General features: G+C 45.8%; 1 protein-coding gene across 4 annotated transcripts in view; it reads right to left on the bottom strand.

The window, feature by feature from the left end:
* Positions 1-1,033: 1,033 nt before the first annotated feature.
* The window catches only part of MYO1B (myosin IB), a 157,718-nt gene continuing 139,228 nt past the window's right edge, over positions 1,034-19,523 (bottom strand). For all 4 annotated transcript variants that reach the window (XM_070732147.1, XM_070732146.1, XM_070732144.1 and 1 more), the window contains one exon: positions 1,034-2,638. In XM_070732147.1, coding sequence (XP_070588248.1) covers positions 2,515-2,638 — 124 coding nt within the window. In that variant the 3' untranslated portion in view covers positions 1,034-2,514. The remainder of the gene's footprint in view (positions 2,639-19,523) is intronic.

Below are 19,523 nucleotides of genomic sequence, written 5' to 3' on the forward strand. Positions count from 1 at the left end.
GCTATCACACATGCCCGAGTACCCACACCCATAATTCAATGCCTGGAGAGGGCAAAAACTGTTTCCCCCCACCCCCTCTGGAGGCCGGAAATAGTCTATTTCCCAACTTCTGGTGGGCGGAGTAGGTTGGTGTTTCGCCCTCCCCAGGCTCCCGCTGAAGGCTCTCTGGTAGCCAAAAACATCCTCCCCAGAGCCTCTGTGTGAGCCAAAATTCAACTGGCCAGCACACACATGCACGTTGGAGATGAGCTAGGGCAATGACTCACGTGCCAGCAGATATCGCTCCGTGTGCCACCTTTGGCAACCCATGCCATAGGTTCGCCATCACTGCCCTATACTATTTCAGGCAGATAGTTGTCCAGTTTCTTCTTTAAATGTCCAGTTTTGGAAGGATTCACAACATCTGGAAGCATGTCATTTCATTGATTTGTTCTGTCATTTCTTCTTATTTAGTTGCTTCTCTCCTTGATTAGTTTTCATCCATTACTTCTTGTCCTGGCTTCAGGTCCTTTGGAGAATAGGTTGACTCCTTCGTGGCAACTCCTGAGATATTGGGACATTGCTCTAATGTCATCCCTAGTCCTTTTTTTCATTAAATTAGACACACCCAATTCCAGCAACTATTCTTTATCTGTTTTAGCCTCCAGTCCCCTAAACTTCTTGGTTGTTCTTCTCTGCACTCATTCTAGAGTCTCAACATCTTTTAACTTTGTGGCCACCAAAGCTGGAGGCAGTATTCCAAGGGTGAGTTTATCATGGCATTATAGAGTGGCATTAACACTTAACATGATCTTGATTCTATCCCTCTGCTTATGCAGCCTTGGACTGTATTGTCTTTTTTGGCAGCTGCAGCACACTGCTGGCTGATATTCAAGTGATTGTCCACTAGGACTCAAAAATCCCTCTTACAGTCTTGCCCAATTTCATTCCATCAGTAAAAGCCATTTTCACATAAGGAGAAACTTGCCCTTGCATTCATACCTATATATCTGATATTTGATAAATATCCTAAGTGAAAAATCACAAATAATAATTGCTTCAAAGCTTCTTTTTATTTACACTTGGGCTGTTTAGCATCACACTTCTTGGTAGTAATCTCTCCTTGAAGGCAAATTCTTAACCAGACTGAGAATACAACAGATCTAAAACCATTCTTACATGAACAATACAAAACACATTCAGCCATCTCCTTTGGCTAATATCTACCAAAACACTTGAAAACAACATTCCAAAAATCAATGCTTTTGGCTAATTCTCCTGGCTCATACAAGATGCAACTGGTCCTTGGAAGGTTGGAATGCAGCTCTTGATTGTAAAGTGTTTCTGTGCACACTTTACATATCAGGTGCACCAACTTACATATATAAAACCAGTTGAGATATAAAAATATGGTTATGGCAAGAGTACCAAATAGCACAATATTACAATTATTTATCATTAACATCAAATGTATACTTGTCGCCCATAAATGATTATTTTCTTCGAAGTGATAACTGTAGTGTAGATCCAAAGAACAAACTTAGCACACTGTAAAGCTAAAGCCAGCCCTTATAACAATGAATACTCAGCCTGCCCCAACCATTTTTATTACCTTGAGATATTAATATAAATAATTTTTCACAAGTTGTATGAATGTTTTATTGCACATGGTTCAACATGTATTCGCACCCTTCATTCAACAAGTTTAAATTACTTACCCTCTGTTTTCCCATGCAGACAATGGCATGTTTTGGAATGATAGTTAAAAGTTATATTAAAAATGGGAATAGGAGGAAGCACACAAGTTAAAAACCATGCCTTGAGCTACATGGTTATTGTCACTCCTTCCTCTTGTAATGTCATTAAAAGTTCTCAATTAGAAAATGCAGTACCGTTGACTTTTTTCCACTGCAAAAAAAAAAAAAGTATATATGCAGACATGTTGCATATATGATCACACATATATTCTGCTTTGCAGAATTAGAGTTTCTTGGCCTATGTTCCATTAAAGATCATTTTACATATGGCTTAATGCTGTTTGCAATTAACAATATAGCTTTCAGTCTCAGAATCTGTCAGTTGCTCCTATGTTTCTTTTTGATTAATGCTTTGGACTGAGTTTACCATGGGAGAAATCCCAAGAAGAACCACAACAAGGGATCACCATCCAGCTATTCTGACAACCTGAACAGCTGGTAGTGCAGGGTTCTAATTTAAGATCAAGAATAGCCATAAAAGTGTGAGGGTTTGTAACATGCAGCATTAAGAAATTAAAACAACAAAGGAATTAGGGGGGGAAATGCCTGTTTGTTTTATACTGTCAGAAGCCAAAAAGTGTATATATCAACCAAAAGTTATCATATGAAAATTAAAAACGTGTGCCTTGAAAAGATTAATAGCATCTTTTAGCAACAGCTTTCCAAAAAGCTCTTTGCCACTGCCAGAATGCTCTTCGCCATTCCACAAAATTCCCTTCCATGGATAAAATTGCACCATTGCAGGAACTGAGTCCATGTAAGATATAGATGTGTATTACTAGGGTACTGCAACTTCAAGAAGTCTGTTATTTTTTCGCTTGCAAGTTGGGATATTGCCATTTTTCTGGTTGCATCGTACAAATTTTACACACACTTTGTCCTGCCTGAACTGAACCAGGAACCTGGAGAAAGCAAAAATACAGGAAGTAGTTAAGGCATGTATCCACCACATTTGGGTTAACAGCAGAGAAAAAGCAGATGTTGATAGCTCAAAACTTTTCTTATATTAGTAATAAAAACAGGCAGCTCATGCCACAATACAGGTAGCTTTTGACTTTACAATAAAAATTAGTACTGGAATTTTCACCAAGTGATGCAGTCATAAATGCACACCCGAATTGATAAGTGACAGCAATTCTTGCAGGCCCAGTTGCTGCCATTAATTGAATCCCAAGAAACATTAGGCAAAGCAAGTTTCTGTTGACTTCGTATAAAAAAAAAAGCTTCTGGAAAGCCAGCAGGTATTTGCAAGTCCCAGGCTGTGACAAAGGGTGTACAAGTGTATGAGAGAGAGTGCATGAGGGGTGTACATGAAAGACACAGCATGAGTCAGAGAGGGTTGGAGAGGATAGGTGAGACATGCCACCTGGGTCAGGGAGTATGCAGAAGTAGCTGGTGAGAGCACAAAGGGGCTGGAAGTAGAGGTGTGGGTGGGGGAGACTAAGCCCAGTGATTTGCAATCTTCCCTGCTGGCTCATTGACTTTCGGATGACACCGGAAGAATAGGTTGCAAATGTTGATTGTGTGATTGCAAGCCAGTGCAAGTATGAATGCATTGCCAAGCAACCAGACTGTGATCCCACTGGAATTTGGAGGACCAGTGGTAACCACTATTTAGTCAGTGCAATTGTAACTTGAAACAGTCGCTGTCCAAATGGTCACAGGTTGAGAACTACCTGTAGTTTTCTATTTGGACATTTCGTTTCCAATTATTTGTCATAACCCCAAATTTCCCTGCAGTGAAACCAATGCTATTAGACAAAGAGAGGCAGAAGATCAGAAATAGTGTTAAGGAGGAGATTGCGCATGCGCCGAATTGGTTTCTAGGCATTTCACCTCTGGCTCCGAATAAATATAAAATGTAAAGAGTTTTCTCCCCCTTAAAAGGACTATAAATCTTCCTTAGAAAAAAATAGGAGATACAGGAATCTGCCGGCATCAAAGAGAATTTGAAGATTTACGATTTCAAGCAAAGACGGAGGTGCTTTCGCTGTAACAAGGAAGTGATAAGTGAGTACAATAAATCTTAAAATGGCGGAGGGAGGGAAAAAAAGAAGACGTTTCCAGCTTAGCAAACATTGAAAAAAAACTGGATAAACTGCTGGACATTTGCAGTGGATTTGAACAGAGATTTAATAAAGTTGAGACTAAAATGGAACAGCTGGACTTAGAAGTAAAGCAAATTAAAAAGGAGGAAGATTCCTCTGCTGGAAAGATACTGAAAGTTGAGAAGCAAGTGATGGATTACGACGGAAAAATAAGACAAATAAATGATAGAATCGCAAATTTGGAGGACAGACAGAGAAGGAGGAATTTGCGTTTACGGGGGTTCAGAATGGATTCGGCCTCTGATTTAAAGTTAACAGAAGTTGTCTGTGCTTGGTTAAATATACAGACAGGCGTGCATGTCAGCGTGGAGGAGTTGTTGCGAGTTCACTGGGCAGCCCCCAGAAGAGACGGCAGACAGAGAGATGTGATCATCGCTTTCCTCAGTGAAAAAAAAGCAGAGATGATTTATAAAACTTTGAAGACTTCTACGAGCCTTAAACAAGACGGAAATGAGATAAGGGTTCTGAGGGATCTTTCCTGGGAAATCCTGAGAGCGAGAGCTGTGTTGAAACCAATTGCAAGCCGGCTATATCAAAGTGGAACCAGATTTAGCTGGGGCTACCCAGTGGCCATCTTGGTGTTCCAAGACAATAAAATGTACAGAGCATGTTCATTGGAGGAGGGAAAGGTTTTATTGGATCAACTGGGGATTAAGTTTGATGAAACTGGAGCACTAGCATATGAAGGAGAAGAGGCTTTTGACAGTCGGAGTACCCCAGATGAGTAGGAAAGACGAAGGGAAGAGCAGCTGAAGGAGTTAAGCGGGCAGGTGGAGGCCATCAGAAAGGAGCAGAGAAGAACACGGGCTCTGCGTGAGAAGAGAGCCAGAAAGTGATGGTGTTTTGTCCCTTGTCTTGTTGTGGGGGGGGGGGAAGGAAAAGAATTATTACTATTACTATTACTATTATTGTTGTTATTATTATTATTTTTCTTGGAGATGCCTTGGGATTCCTGTATATCTGTCATTCAGTGGGGGAAGTCTAAGGGGGAGAAAAAGGTGGTTTAAGAATTTAAAATTAAAGAAGGAATTATTTAAAGGAGAAAGGAGGGGGGGGGGAGAAATGTTCTCTTTAATAAAATTAAAAAGGGTTGAAAGAGGAGCTAGTTGAGTGGGAACGCAATCCAGATAATGTGCCTCATGTATGGGCAAGGTTTTTTCTTGTCTTCTCCCCTCTCAGTGGGGGGAGCACAGGGGGAGGCATGTTGGGGGGGGTAATAGGGGTAAAGAAAGGGGGAAAATAAACCAAGGGCAAAACAAGAGGGGAAAAGGGTGATTTTGGTATATTATGATGGAGTGTAAGATAATGGTTTTAAATTTGAATGGTTTGGGATCGGATTTGAAACGTTTAGGATATTAAGGATGGCTAAGCAATACAAGGTGGATATTATGATTTTGACAGAAACACATAAAATAGGCGTTGATTGCTTACCTGAACGCCTCTTCTCGTACGGTGAGCGGGTACAGCAGTCACATGGGTTGCTCATGTCCAATCCGGTGGAACTGAGCCTAGTGTTAAAAAAGCTTGCTGGATCCGCCCCTTCCCCAGAATTCGCGAATCCGTAGACTAGGCTCAGTTGTGAAGCTCTTTAGTGTTCAACTCTCATTGTTAGAGGAAAGAAAGGTTATAGAAGGTATAGAAGACACATACAAGGGCGGGAAGTGACTGCTGTACCCGCTCACCGTACGAGAAGAGGCGTTCAGGTAAGCAATCAACGCCTATTCTCCGTACTGAAGGAGCGGGTCCAGCAGTCACATGGGACATACCCAATAGATTGGTCCCTAGGGTGGGATTAGATTGCTATCGTGAGAGATAACGGATTGGAGTACCCTTCTGCCGAAGGCAGCGTCCGCTGAGGCGTAAGAGTCAATCTTGTAGTGCCTGATGAAGGAATTTGGCGAGGCCCAAGTGGCTGCTTTGCAGACCTCCTTCAACGGAGCTTGAGTCGCCCAAGCGGCCGAAGTGGCTGCGCTCCTGGTGGAATGCGCTGTGATGTTCTTTGGAACTGAGAGGGAGGCCGACTCGTAGGCCTTAGAGATAGTCCCTCTGATCCAACGGCCTATCACTGTTGAAGACACTTTGGCACCCATGACTCTGGGGTGATAGGCTACAAAAAGTGCTTCCGACCTCCGAAAGGGTCCTGTGCGTTGGATATAGATCCTCAGCGCTCTAATGAGGTCCAGGGTGTGCCATCTAATTGCCAAGGGATGGTCCCGTTGGAGGCAGAAAGAAGGTAAGACAATATCTTGGGTTCTGTGGAACATGGAACTGACCTTAGGTAAGAAGGTGGGGTCCAGTCGTAAAACTACCTTGTCCTGATGGAATTGGCAGAGGTCCTGCCTGATTGAAAGGGCAGCCAACTCCGAAATGCGTCGTGCAGAGGTAATTGCCACCAGGAATGCTACCTTAAAGGATAGGTACCTGAGGGACGCAGATTGTAGGGGTTCGTAGGGTGCCTGCGTGAGGGAATGGAGAACCCGTGGCAAATCCCAGGATGGATATCTGTGGACCTTAGAAGGTCTGAGGTTGGCTATACCCTTGAGGAATTCCTGAACTTCTGGGAAGGAACGGAGAGGCTGTCTGCGGGGCCCTGCTAGGAAAGAGGAAATGGCCGCCAGATGACGACGGAGAGTATTGGTGGAAAGGCCTTGATGGAAACCTTGCATAAGGAAGGAAATGATCCTGTGTATGGGAATGCACAGGGGAGAAAGACCTTCCTGTAGACACCACTGGTGAAACTTGGACCATGTATGGTCGTAGATTCGATTGGTCGAACCTCTTCTGGCCTTTAAGATGACCTCCACTGTGTCGGGGTCGTGTCCACGCAGTTCTAAGTCTCTCCTGATAACAGCCAGGCGGTGAGGTGGAACCACTCCGGGTCTGGATGGAATGAGGCCCCCTGCCGTAGCATATCCCCCGAAACGGGGAGTCGCCAGGGGTCCTGGACGGACAGCTGTTGGAGATCTGCGAACCAGGGCCGGCGGGGCCAATGAGGGGCGATTAGGATTACTCGGGCCCTCTCGATGAGGACCTTGTGAATCACGTCCGGAAGAATTGGAATTGGAGGGAATGCATACAGGAGTCCTGGGGGCCAGGGGCTCCTGAGGGCATTGGTTGCTTCTGCTCCCGGGGATGGAAACCTGGAGAAGAATCGAGGGAGTTGGGCATTCGCTTCGGTCGCAAAGAGATCCAGCACTGGTAGGCCGAATCTGAGGCTGATTTGATGGAACAGGTCTTGATGTAGATTCCACTCTCCTGGGTCTATCGTTGCTCAAGAGAGCCAATCCGCCTGGACGTTGAGGCTCCCCGAGATGTGATCGGCTAGGAGCGACTGAAGGTGTTTTTCTGCCCAAAGGCCTAACTTGAGGGCCTCCCTCATGAGAGCCTTGGATCTCGTGCCCCCCTGTCTGCAGATGTGGCTTTTTGTGGCTATGTTGTCGGTGAGAATGAGAACGTGCCGGTTGGGGATGCGAGGCTTGAACTGTTTTAGAGCCAGGGATACGGCTCTTAACTCTAGCCAATTGATTGGCCTGGAAGCTTCCTCCGGTGACCACGTGCCCTGGGCTATCATCCCCTGGGCATGGGCGCCCCATCCTGATAGACTGGCATCTGTGGTGATGACGAATTGGTCCGGGGACCTGAAAGGGGATCCTTTGTCCATGGCCGGAGACATCCACCACCTGAGAGATCTGCGAACCATCGATGGAATGGCAATGCGACGACTTGAGTTGCTGAGCCCCGATCTCTGAAAGGGTAATAGGAGCCACTGTAGTTCCCTGGCATGGAGACGAGCCCAGGGAATGATGCCTATGAACGACACCATTTTACCCAAAAGGGAGGACAAGGTGACTATGGAGACTGATTGCAGGGGTAAAATGCGAGAAATCAACTCCCCTATATTATGTTTCCTCTCAGGGGAGAGGAAAACTTGGGAAGATTCTGAATTAATGATAGATCCCAGATGCAATATGGAAGTAGAAGGCTGAAGGTGGCTTTTATCAAAGTTAATAGAAAAGCCATGGGTCTGTAAAACTGACATGGTGACAGAAAGGTTTACCTTTACTTCCTCTAGAGAATTTCCATGAACTAAAATGTCATCTAAATAACATAAAATGTGGATGGGCTTGGCCCGGATATAGGCCGCCAAGGACCCCAAAAGCTTTGTGAAGACTCTAGGGGCCGAGGAGAGACCAAATGGCATAGCCCTATACTGGAAATGTCTGCCCTGGAAGGAGAAACGTAAGAATTTTCTGTGGCATTTGGCAATGGGGATATGGAGGTAGGCCTCAGTGAGGTCTAAGGAAGCCATGAAGTCCCCCGGATGAATAGCTGCTAAGATAGATGACAGGGAATGCATCTTGAACTTTCTATATTTGATGAATAAATTCAGCCTTTTGAGGTCCAAGATAGCTCTCCAACCTCCGGAGGTCTTAGGGACCATAAAGAGGATGGAGTAAAAACCCCGGCCTCTCTGACCGGAGGGGACCGGCTGGATGGCTCTAATGGATAATAAATGGGAGATGGCTTCCTCCATCCGGGTATGAGCAGAGGGAGTACTGGGAGAAGGGCAGGAAATAAAACGTTTGGGGGGGGGGAGAAATAAACTCTAAAAGGAGACCTTTTTGAACTGTATCAATGACCCAGGGGTCCTTGGAAGATTGGCGCCAGCTAGAGGAGAAGTAAGCCAGGCGCCCCCCTATGGGGACCGAAGGGGGATTACCATCTGGGCTTTTTAGAAGCCCTGTTAGAGGACGCTCCTCTCTGGTAGCAGTATCCCTTACCCCTGGGGTTCCTACCTTGGGAACGAAAACGAGGGGAGTACTGACCTGGATTCCTCTGGTAAGTGGGCGCCTGATCTTGTTGGCGCCCTGGTCGACGAAAGGACTGCGTTTTAGTAGTCTTTTTGGTAGTCGGGCCCAATACTTTTTTCTTGTCCGTGGTTTCAGTTAGGAGTGGATCTAGGAGATCTCCAAATAGGAGGTCGCGTTTTAATGGACCTAAAGCTAACTGCCACTTCTGACGAACTCCTGCCTGCCATGGGCGAAGCCAGAGGAGTCTTCTGGCCGTTGTGGAGGCCGCAATGGACTTGGCTGCGAATCTGGTGGATTGCAGTGTGGCATCAGCCACGTATTGGGCGGCCGCAAATACCTTGTTGAAGTCCTGTTGACCTCTTAAGTCATCGGGAGGAATATGTTGTTGAAGTTGACGAAGCCATAGGAGCATGGCTCTGGAAAAAAAGGAAGCAGATGCGGAGCTTTTAATAGCCCAGGAATCTGCGGTGAACCCTCTCTTGAGCATCTGTTCAATCCTCTTGTCCTCTGGGCGGAGAACCTCTTCTGCTTCGCCTGGAACTGCAGCCGCAGAGTGTAGGGTTTTGACCGGTTTATCAGGCTTAGGGCAGGATAAGAGATCCTCATAAGAGGGGGATAATTTATACAATCTTTTGTCTTTGGTGGTGGGGTTAAGCCCTGATGCTGGAAACTCCCACTGCTTAAGCAAAGCATCTTTAAACAATTTTGGCATAGGGATTACCTCGTTATCCTCCTGTTCCTCTGTGAAGTAGGGTAAGTTCTCCTCCGGGGGGTCAGTGGATGTAGTGGCCTGCTTCTCTTGTGCCGCTAGCCCTGTGGAAACTCTAGCCTTGAGAAGGAGAGATTTGAACAATTGAGAGGGAAAAATAGTAACTGGAGAAGGAACCTTGATTTGGGATTCCTCATCGTCCGAGAGGCCTTGACATGGATCCTCATCCTCTTCCATATCCTGATCATAATCATCCTGAGAAGAATCTGATTCTTCCTGAATAGGAGCTCTGACTGCTGAAGGAGAATTCAAGGGACGGAGGGGACGAGGAGGAGGAAGAGGTAAAGAGGGCACATTGATGGCAGAGAGCTTGGCATCAATGGCCTTGGACAACACAGAGAAAATAGATTGGAACTCTGGAGGGAGGCTAGAAATATCAGCAGGAGTGACAGAAGAATCTCTGATGGCCTGAGAAGTTCCTGGCTGGGAAGAGTCTTCAACGATATCTGGTTCCTCTGGACCTAAGCCCCATAGATTAGGTTGGGGTCTGTCTAGGTTTGGCTCATCCAGAGATAACACAGTGACACCAGAGAGAGGCAGGATAGGAGCCTCTGGGGGGTCAAGACTGCTGAGCACTTGGGCCTGCACTTTCAAGCGTTTAGCAGATTTATCATGAATTTTTTGTAGGGCTTGGTCCCTTCTCTTCTCAGCCTTGGTGGTTCTGGTCAAGGGGCGGGCTATGGCAGAAGAGGGGGCCGAGGCCTGGGGGATACTGGTTATCTCATCACCTGTAGGCCTGGCCTCTCTGGGACCCTGAGTGGTGCCTCTCTTGGGAAAGGAAGCCATAGTCTGACAATTTACAGAAGACAAGGCTTGAGCCAAAAGAAATCTGATTTATAGGGGGGAGAAGAATTCCAAGCTTTCCCAAGAGGAGTGGGATCCTGCTCCTAGGCCTCGGAGCTGCTGCGACTTGAGAGCAATCTGGGCAAACCCAGAGTTCGTGTTCCCAAATACAGCGTGGCCAGCCTCCCTAAACTTCAATTAAAGTAACCAAGGCACCCTGGTTGGAGGTCTGGTCGGTGGAGAATTAAGCCTGAGCGTCTCAAAGCCCACTCCAAGGATCCAGGCGGTGGACTGAAGCACCAACGGCCGGCAGGAGGCCAACACGAGGTACTAAATTACAGGGCGCGAAGGCCTTCGCGCCAAAAACGAAACCGTTCCGTAAAAGTTTTAAAAGAAACGGCCGGCTAAGTCCAGGAGACTGAGAGGGAAGCGTCTCACACCGCGGGAGGTAAAGCCCTTAAAAGATAATAAATAGACTTGCCTAATGACCTCCAGGCCGAAGGGTTGTAAATAACCCAAAACGGCAGCAGGAATAGCCAGCGGCGAGAGGAGCCGCGGGAGGCTAAACCGCTACTTCTCCCCTGAGAGAAAAGCCGAGCCGCCGATGGCTGGCGTTAATTAGCAAGTCTCGAAATTCAATAGAAAAGATTTCTTACTGTTTGGAAGGATAGAACGAAGGGAAGGTGTTAGTGATGAACGAGCTATTCACAAATATTCCGCTGGATGCGAGAACTGAGCGAATTCTGGGGAAGGGGCGGATCCAGCAAGCTTTTTTAACACTAGGCTCAGTTCCACCGGATTGGACATGAGCAACCCATGTGACTGCTGGACCCGCTCCTTCAGTACGGAGAAGAAGGGGAGGAAGGGATAACTTGATTAATGATAGAAATTGGAAATGGGTGTTTGAGTCGAGAGGCACACAAAAAAGTCGAGGCACAGCGATTCTGATTCATCAGAGGGTTAATTTTGAAGAGGTGGGAATTCAGAAAGACAGAGAAGGAAGGTGGATATTTGTTAAAGGGAAAATAAATTAAAAAAAGCTGACATTAGCAGCAATTTATGCCCCAAATGTGAAAACAAAACAATTTATAATAAATACTAAGAAGAAGTTAGACAACTTTAAGGAGGGCTCAACTTTTTTGGCAGGAGATTTTAATATGCAATTAACAAATGGGACTGCAAATAGCAGGATGTTACATTTAAACAGACTTAATATGGTGGATCTACATGCAGATATTTTAAACAGAGCTACATATTATTCAGCAAGATATCACACATTTAGCTGCATAGACTACATATTAATGAATAGGGGAGGCAATATACAAGTTAAAAAAGTAGACATTAAAAGTATATGGATATCAGATCATGCCCCACTATTGGCAGAATTGGAAATAGGTCAGGAACGAAATCAAAGAATTTGGAGATATAATGCAGTTGTAACTGCTAGGGAACAAGATAAAGAGAAATTGCAAACAGAGTTATCAGAATATTTTAGAATTAATGATGTGGGTGGTATTAAACAATCAATTGTATGGGATGCATGTAAGGCCTTCATGAGGGGACAATGTATATGTATGGAAGCAGATATTAGGAAGAGGTGGGGTAGAGAGAGGGAAAGGAAGATAAGGGAAATAGATTTGATACAAGAGCAGTTAAGATTAACGAAAAGTAGAGATTGGAATAGTTTATTGAAATTGAAAAAGAAACAGTTGATGGTGTATGATGAGATTAAATGGAATAAGATGAGAATGGCGATGCGACAAAAAATACAGAGCTGGGGGACAAGATCAATGCAGCAAATGGCGAGATATCTGAAGAAGAGGAAAGAAAAATAATGTATTTTAGCATTGAGGGACACTAGTGGAGTGGTTAGATATGGTAATGACCAGTTAGAGGAGATAATGAGGAAATATTATGAAGATTTGTATAAAGAGGAGCAAGTGAAGATAGGAGTCCTCAAGGTTGGGAAAATAGTAAGTGAAGAAGATAGACAAATTTTGAATGCAGAAATTACACAAGATGAAGAGTAGAGTAATTAAAGGGTTAAAACAAGCCAAAGCACCGGGCCCAGATGGGTTTACAGGGGAATTCTATAAAACTTATGTGAATGTGTAGTTGCCGCATTTGGGGAAATTGTTTAATAATATATTGTTAAATCGTGATATCCCGCAGACATGGAAGCTTTCAGAAATTGTTACCATTCCGAAGATGGGTCGAGATTTAAGAGAGCCTGGGTCTTACCGTCCGATCAGTTTGGCAAATCAGGATTATAAAATATTTATGAAAATACTGGCAAATAGATTAGAAAATATTTTACCAAAAATAATTGAAGAGGATCAATATGGATTCGTGAAGGGAAGGAAAATAAGTGAACCAATCAGAAATGTAATGAATGTGATGCACCATGCTACCACTACTAAAAGGAAATTGGGAATTTTGAAATTAGATGTTTATAAAGCGTTCGATAAAGTTAACCATAGTTATTTATATAAATTATGTAACGAATTAAATATGGGGGGGGGAAATTTTGTGAAACTATAAAAGAGATTTAAAAAGGAAATGAAGCATATATAAGAGTGAATGGACAAAGACCGCAGAGTATTAAAATATTAAACGGCACCAAGCAGGGATGCCCTTTGTCTCCAAAATTATTCGTAATAGCAATAGAGATCTTAGCTAATAAGATAAGACAAGATAACACTTGGGCAGGATATAGAATAGGGGAATTAGAAATGAAAATAAATTTATTTGCAGATGATGCAATTATATTGACCCAGACCCCGATGGAGATGATTAAAGGTATAATAAATATTTTACAAGAGTTTAAGCAGGAATCGGGACTGTTGGTTAATATGGAAAAATCAGAGATTATGTGTTTAAATATAGATCCGAGAGAACAGATAGAAATTAGGAAAGAATCAGGGTTGAAATTAGGACTTAAAAAAATAAAATATTTGGGAATTTGGTTATTGAAAAACCCAGTGAAAATTGAAGAGATTAATTATAGATTAATATGGAGGAAAATGTTGAAACAGATGAGGAGCTGGAAAGATAAAAAGCTAAGGAGACTCTCTAAAATAAGAGCTTTAAAAATGATGATAGCTCCCAAGATGATGTACCTATTTCAGGTGCTGTCGGCTATCGGTATGTAAGGTTAAAGAGTGGGACAAAAAATTAAATTATTGGATTGAAGAAGACAAGAGACCAAGAATAAGAAAAAAGTGGTTAATTGCGAATGAAAAAGAGGGGGGATGGGGAGTTCCATGTTTGGAGCTGTATAGGGAAGCTTTTCAAATGGAAAGGTTAATGGAGTTGCAATTAGGTGAAAATAAATGGGCGAAATTGGAAAAACAGATAAACGGGATGAACAATAGAGAATTAATTTTTAGGAAGTGGAATAGGAGTGATATAGGTAAATTAATAGGCCCAATGAAAGGGACTATGGAAATTTGGAAAAAATGGCAAGGGAAAATAGGATTATATAAATCTAAACTGTCATCGCTTTATGTAATAAATAGAGAAAACGAAATTAACTTAAATAGGGTTATAGGAGAGTTGAAGGAAAGAGGGATAACTAAGATAGAACAGTTATAAGAGAAGGATGGCAGGCCAAGTAGAAATCGTATAGAATGGTGGTTAGGTAAGGGAAGGTGGCTACAAATAAATGCAATATGTAAATATCTAAATGAAAGGGAGAATAAAGAAGTATTATGGCGGGAGGAGACAGGGTTAGAGAAAATAATAAGAGAAAAAAGTGAGGGGATAAAGGCGCAAGCAACTAATATATACAAACTGCTAGTGCAGTCAGATGGGGACACGATTGATGGATTGACTAAATGGTGGCAAAATGAGATATTAGTAGAGGTACAAGAAATGGAAAATATAGTAGAAGATACAAGGAAAATTAAAAATACAAGAATTAGGGAAATGAGAAGGAAAATATTACTTGTGGTATTTCACTCCCATTCAATTTGCACATTTTCAGCAGAATGTCAGGGGGAATTGTTGGCATGGTTGTCAAGATAAAGGAGTGTTTATGCATATGTTTTGGGAATGCCCGATAGTGCAGGAATTTTGGCAAAAAGTGAAAGAGGGTATCAATAGAATGTTAAATATACAATGGACAATCACTAAGGAAATGGCAGTACTAGTAAAAAGTAATGCGATGGGAGAATTTAGAGAAATAAAAAAAGCAGCAATAGAAAGCGCTCAGGCAGTAATAGTTTTGGGTTGGAAGGATGCGACAAAATGGACAATGCAAAATTGGTATAGGTACATGGTAGACCATATTCAATTTGAAATTATGGAAAAAAGGATAAATTTGGATAATGAAACTGAGTTGGGACAGCTGATGGGACGGTGGGACAAGGTAAGACGATATATGACGAGCAGAATCCGAGACCAAGCTACAAGAAATAAACTGGAATCACTCTATAATATGTAAACAGATATATTGCGCTTGGGTTAAGTGGATTATACAAGAAATACCCCCAATTTAGTGGTGGGGAATGTGTGTATGTCAGGGTGGTGGGCACAATTCACAACGCACTGTTTTATGTTGTGTGATTTTAAATTGTTAAAAATCAATTAAAAATATTAATTTTTTTAAAAAAGAAATAGTGTTAAGGAAAGGACCGTTGAACTTACCTGAACGGTCTTCTCGGTGCACTGCAAGGAGAGTCCAAGATGGGTAATTCTACAGTCTGATTGGTCGAGGACTGAGTTTAATTTAAATATTAGGCTGGCACCGCCTCCTTAGCCCTCCAGTCTAAATGAAACGAAGGAGCAGTAAAGCTAACAAAATTTATTGAAACATTCAAGGTAACTAGTAAAGATAATAAAAAAGAACCACACACAACCTTCCAACGGTAGCCCCGGTCCCGAATTCGGGCAGGTTTGGACTCTCCTTGCAGTGCATCGAGAAGACCGTTCAGGTAAGTTCAATGGTCCTTCTCCAATGCACTTGCAAGGAGATTCCAAGATGGGATATACCCAAGATATAATCAAAGGGAGGGAGAAGGCTGGACCGGGGGCTCTGCAAAGGAACACACCCGCTGCAATACCCTCCTCCCAAAAGCAGCTTCCGCGGAAGCAAAGGAGTCAATCCGGTAATGTCTGACAAATATGGACGGAGCCGCCCAAGTGGCCGCCCTACAAATGTCCTCTAGTGAAGCCTGAGTCCTCCAGGCCGCTGTAGTAGCCGTACTGCGTGTAGAATGTCCAGTAAGTCCCTGTGGTACAGGGGATCCTTTAGTCCGGTAAGCCTCTGTGATGCATTCACACAACCAGCGGCTTATTGTCCTAGAGGAGACTTTGGTGCCCAAAGTCCTAGTTGCAAAGGACACAAATAAAGCCTCCGATATCCTGAATCCCTGAGTCCTGCGGATACAAATTTTCAAAACTCGTCTCACATCAAGCTTATGCCACCGCAGCTCCGAAGGGTGAGTCCCATGGGCACAGAAGTCCAGTAGCACTATTTCCTGTGCCCAGTGAAAGGTAGAGTTGATTTTCGGAAGAAAGGCTGGATCCAGTCGCAAGACCACCCTATCAGGGTGAAACCTGCAGAGGTCCTCCCTGGTGGAGAAGGCTGCAATCTCAGAGACCCGCCTGGCAGATGTGATCGCCACCAAGAAGGCAGTCTTGAGAGTTAACATTCTGAGTGGTACATGGCGAAACGGTTCGAATGGAGGACCAGTTAAAGCGTGTAGCACCAAAGACAAATCCCAGGAAGGGAACCGATGTATCGGTGGTGGCCTGATGTTGGCGGCCCCTTTCAGGAAGTCCCTGATCCAAGGATGTCTGGTGAGGGGGCGGTAACTGTCTCCTCCTAGTATCGTGGATAAAGCGGCCACATGACGGCGCAACGTGTTTGGCGCGAGACCTTTTTCCAAGCCTGCCTGAAGAAAGCTTAAGACCATGAGAGGGGAGGCCCTTTGTGGATCCACCTCCCGTTCCTCACAGAACTTGCAAAAGGAAGCCCAGGTCGCTTGGTAAATTCTTCTTGTCGAAGGCCTGCGAGCAGCCTGAATCGTATCGATGACTGTGTCTGGCACATTTTGGCGTTTTAGATGTTGCCGCTCAATCGCCACATGGTCAGCTGCCACCACTGAGGCTCTGGATGTGATATTGAGCCCTGGGAGAGGGAGATCCGGTGGTCCGGGATTCTCCAGTGGGGCGACACTGACAGTTGCATCAAATCCGCAAACCAAATGCGGCGAGGCCAGTAAGGGGCCAGCAACAGCACCTCTGCCCTTTGCTCCAGAATCTTCCGCATTACCCTGGGAATGATGGAGAGAGGTGGAAACGCGTACAGAAGTCCTGGTGGCCACTGCAGTCGAAGAGCGTTCACCCCTTCTGCACCCGAGGCTGGGAAGCGGGAGAAGAAACGTGGGAGTTGAGAGTTGCTCTGAGTAGCAAACAGGTCCAAGACTGGCCTCCCAAACCTCTGAACAATGTCCAGAAAAACTGCGGGATCCAGCTGCCACTCCCCTGGGTCCAAGGTCTCCCGGCTCAGCCAATCCGCACACACATTCTCCACCCCTGAGATGTGCTCTGCCGACAGGGAAGCCAGATTGGCCTCCGCCCACCTGAGCAGGGACTCCGACTCCCTCATCAGTCGTCGAGACCGTGTCCCCCCCTGTCTGTTGATGTGAGACCGGGTAGAGACGTTGTCGGTCCAAACAAGGACATGGTGACCCCTCACCAAGTCTGCGAAACTGAGGAGGGCCAAGGAAACCGCCTTCAACTCCAGAAAATTGATGTTGACATCCCTCAGGTCCGATGGTTCCCATAGGCCCTGGGCCAATTGTGAGAAAAGATGAGCTCCCCACCCAGTCAAGCTGGCGTCTGTTGTCACCGTAAGAAGATATCGTTCCAGAAATAGGGAACCCTTTGTCAGAGCTGGGGAAACCCACCACTGTAAGGACCTCCGAACCCTCGCGTTGAGATGCACCCGTTGGTGAGAGTGGCTGGCCTTCTTCCTCTGGAATGGCAAGAGGAACCACTGGAGAGGACGTAGGTGATACCTGGCCCATGGAGTGATATCGATACATGAAACCAGTGTACCTAGCAGCTTGGATAGGAAGGAGAGTTTGGGGTATTGTTGAGATGCCAAGTCCTGAACGAGCTGCCTGATGGTGGACTGTCTCTCCTGGGACAGGAAGACAAGGCCCCTCCTGGAATCTATGATGGTTCCCAGGTGAGCAAGACGGGTCGTGGGAGTTAGGTGGCTTTTGTCGAAATTGACCGAAAAGCCATGATCTTGAAGCATCTGGATCGTTAGATGTAAGTCCTGATATGCAAGGTCTCTCGTCCTGGACAGAATCACGATGTCGTCCAGATAGGCCATCAGGCGCACCGATTGATGCCTGAGACTGGCCGTGAGGACATCCAGCAGCTTGGTGAATGATCTTGGGGCCGATGAAAGCCCGAAAGGCATGGCCCTGTACTGGAAATGGGCCCCATCCAGACTGAAGCGCAGATACTGCCGGTGAGGTGGAAAAATGGGGACATGGAGGTAGGCCTCCTTTAGGTCTATGGATGTCATATAGTCCCCCTGCCTGATGGCTGCCAGAATAGACTTGAGAGAATGCATTTTGAACCTTCTGTACTTGACATAAAGGTTCAATCTCCGAAGGTTCAGTATGAGACGTACCCCTCCTGATGACTTCGGGACCAGGAAGATTGCTGAGTAGAACCCCATACCCTGTTGGGGTAGAGGGACCTCCTCGATGGCCCCTATCTCCAACAGGTGTGACACCTCTTGGTACAGGAGCCTCTTCTTGGGAATGTCCAAGGGAGCACGACAAGGAAGATAGCGGCAAGGTGGAGGGCGAAGAAACTCGATCCGCAGACCTTCTGAGACCGTGGCAGCTGCCCATGGGTCCGAGGAGGTGCTTGTCCAGATGTCCGAGAAATGAATTAACTTGCCGCCCAAGGGGGTATCCACAGGAAAGTCATTTGGTCTTTCTAAACCCCCTGCTGGAGCCTCTAAAGGGGTGGCGGCCTTGAAAGGACCTGTTGCGATCAGATTACGGGGCCCTGTCCGATCGAAAGGACCCCTGGCCAAAGGATCCTGGAAAGTAGGACCTCGACCCCTGATTATTGGTCGAGGCGGAGTCATTCCGAAAGGGCTGTCTCCATTGGTAGGGATTAAAGCGCCTCCCCTGCTTCTTACTGGAGCTAGGCATTACCTTTTTCTTGTCCCTGTCCTCCACTAATACATCATCTAAGATCTCCCCGAAAAGTTTCTTGCCCTTGAACGGTGAAGAGGCAAGGGCCCATTTGGATTTTACGTCGGCCTGCCAATTCCGCAACCAAATGAGCCTGCGGGAAGCGACCGACGATGCCATTGCTCTAGATGCGAACTTAGCCGCATTAACTGTGGCGTCCGCGGAGAACTCTGTGGCTGCCAACAGTTTGTTCAGGTCCTGGCGAAGTCTCGCATCTTGTGGATCGACTCTGGACTGGATCTCTTGTATCCAGAGGATCGTAGCCCGATTAAAGAAAGAGGCCGCAGAAGCAGCCCTTACGGCCCAAGCCGCCATTTGATGAGCCCTGCGAACGACATTGTCCGCTCTTTTGTCCTCAGCCCTTAATCCCTCCTGAGACTCCGAAGGGACAAGGGCATTCAAGACCAAGCTGGTCACCGGCTTGTCCACCGTAGGTAGCTCCAAGAGATCCTCCATGGCCTGGTCAAAGGTGTAAAAGCGCTTGTCCAGATTAGACGGGCCCTGGGCTGTCGCAGGGCTCTCCCATGGGCGCTGTACTGTCTCCAGAAACAAGTGGGATGATGGTACATTAACAGTCTCCTGTTTTGGAAAAAAAAACAGGCCCCCTGTAGGCTGACCCAGTGCCGAAGGAGCCCCTTGACCTCCTTCTCCAGTCTGGTCAATGGTTATTTTTGCCTTGTTCAGCAAAATTCTGAAGAGGGAGGACTTGAACAGACCAGGCAACGCGGGTTGTTCTGGTGGCTGGTCATCGCCGGATAACTCATCCTCCGCCTCGCTGAATTCATCCCTGGAAAAGTCATCCTCATCCTTGGACTCCAGCATGGATTGAGTGGCCGGAGCTATCCAGGGGTCCATGAATCTCGTTGGAGCAGGGCCTGCAGCAGGGCCTGCTGCTGCTGCTGAGCCACACTAGCCTGCCCCTGAGTGTATGCACTGACAATTAGGTCCTGCAGGGCCTGGGGCATACTCTGCCAGGCGTCTTGCGCAGTGCGTAAGCCAGCAGCCGTTGGGGTGAATGTGGCTGCTTGTGTCTGTCCACATTGTGGAAGGATAGGCTATGGAGCAGAGAAGGTGGTAGGCCACGC

The sequence above is a fragment of the Erythrolamprus reginae genome, chromosome 1 (genome assembly GCF_031021105.1).
Source record: "Erythrolamprus reginae isolate rEryReg1 chromosome 1, rEryReg1.hap1, whole genome shotgun sequence".
Classification (NCBI taxonomy): Eukaryota; Metazoa; Chordata; class Lepidosauria; order Squamata; family Dipsadidae; genus Erythrolamprus; species Erythrolamprus reginae.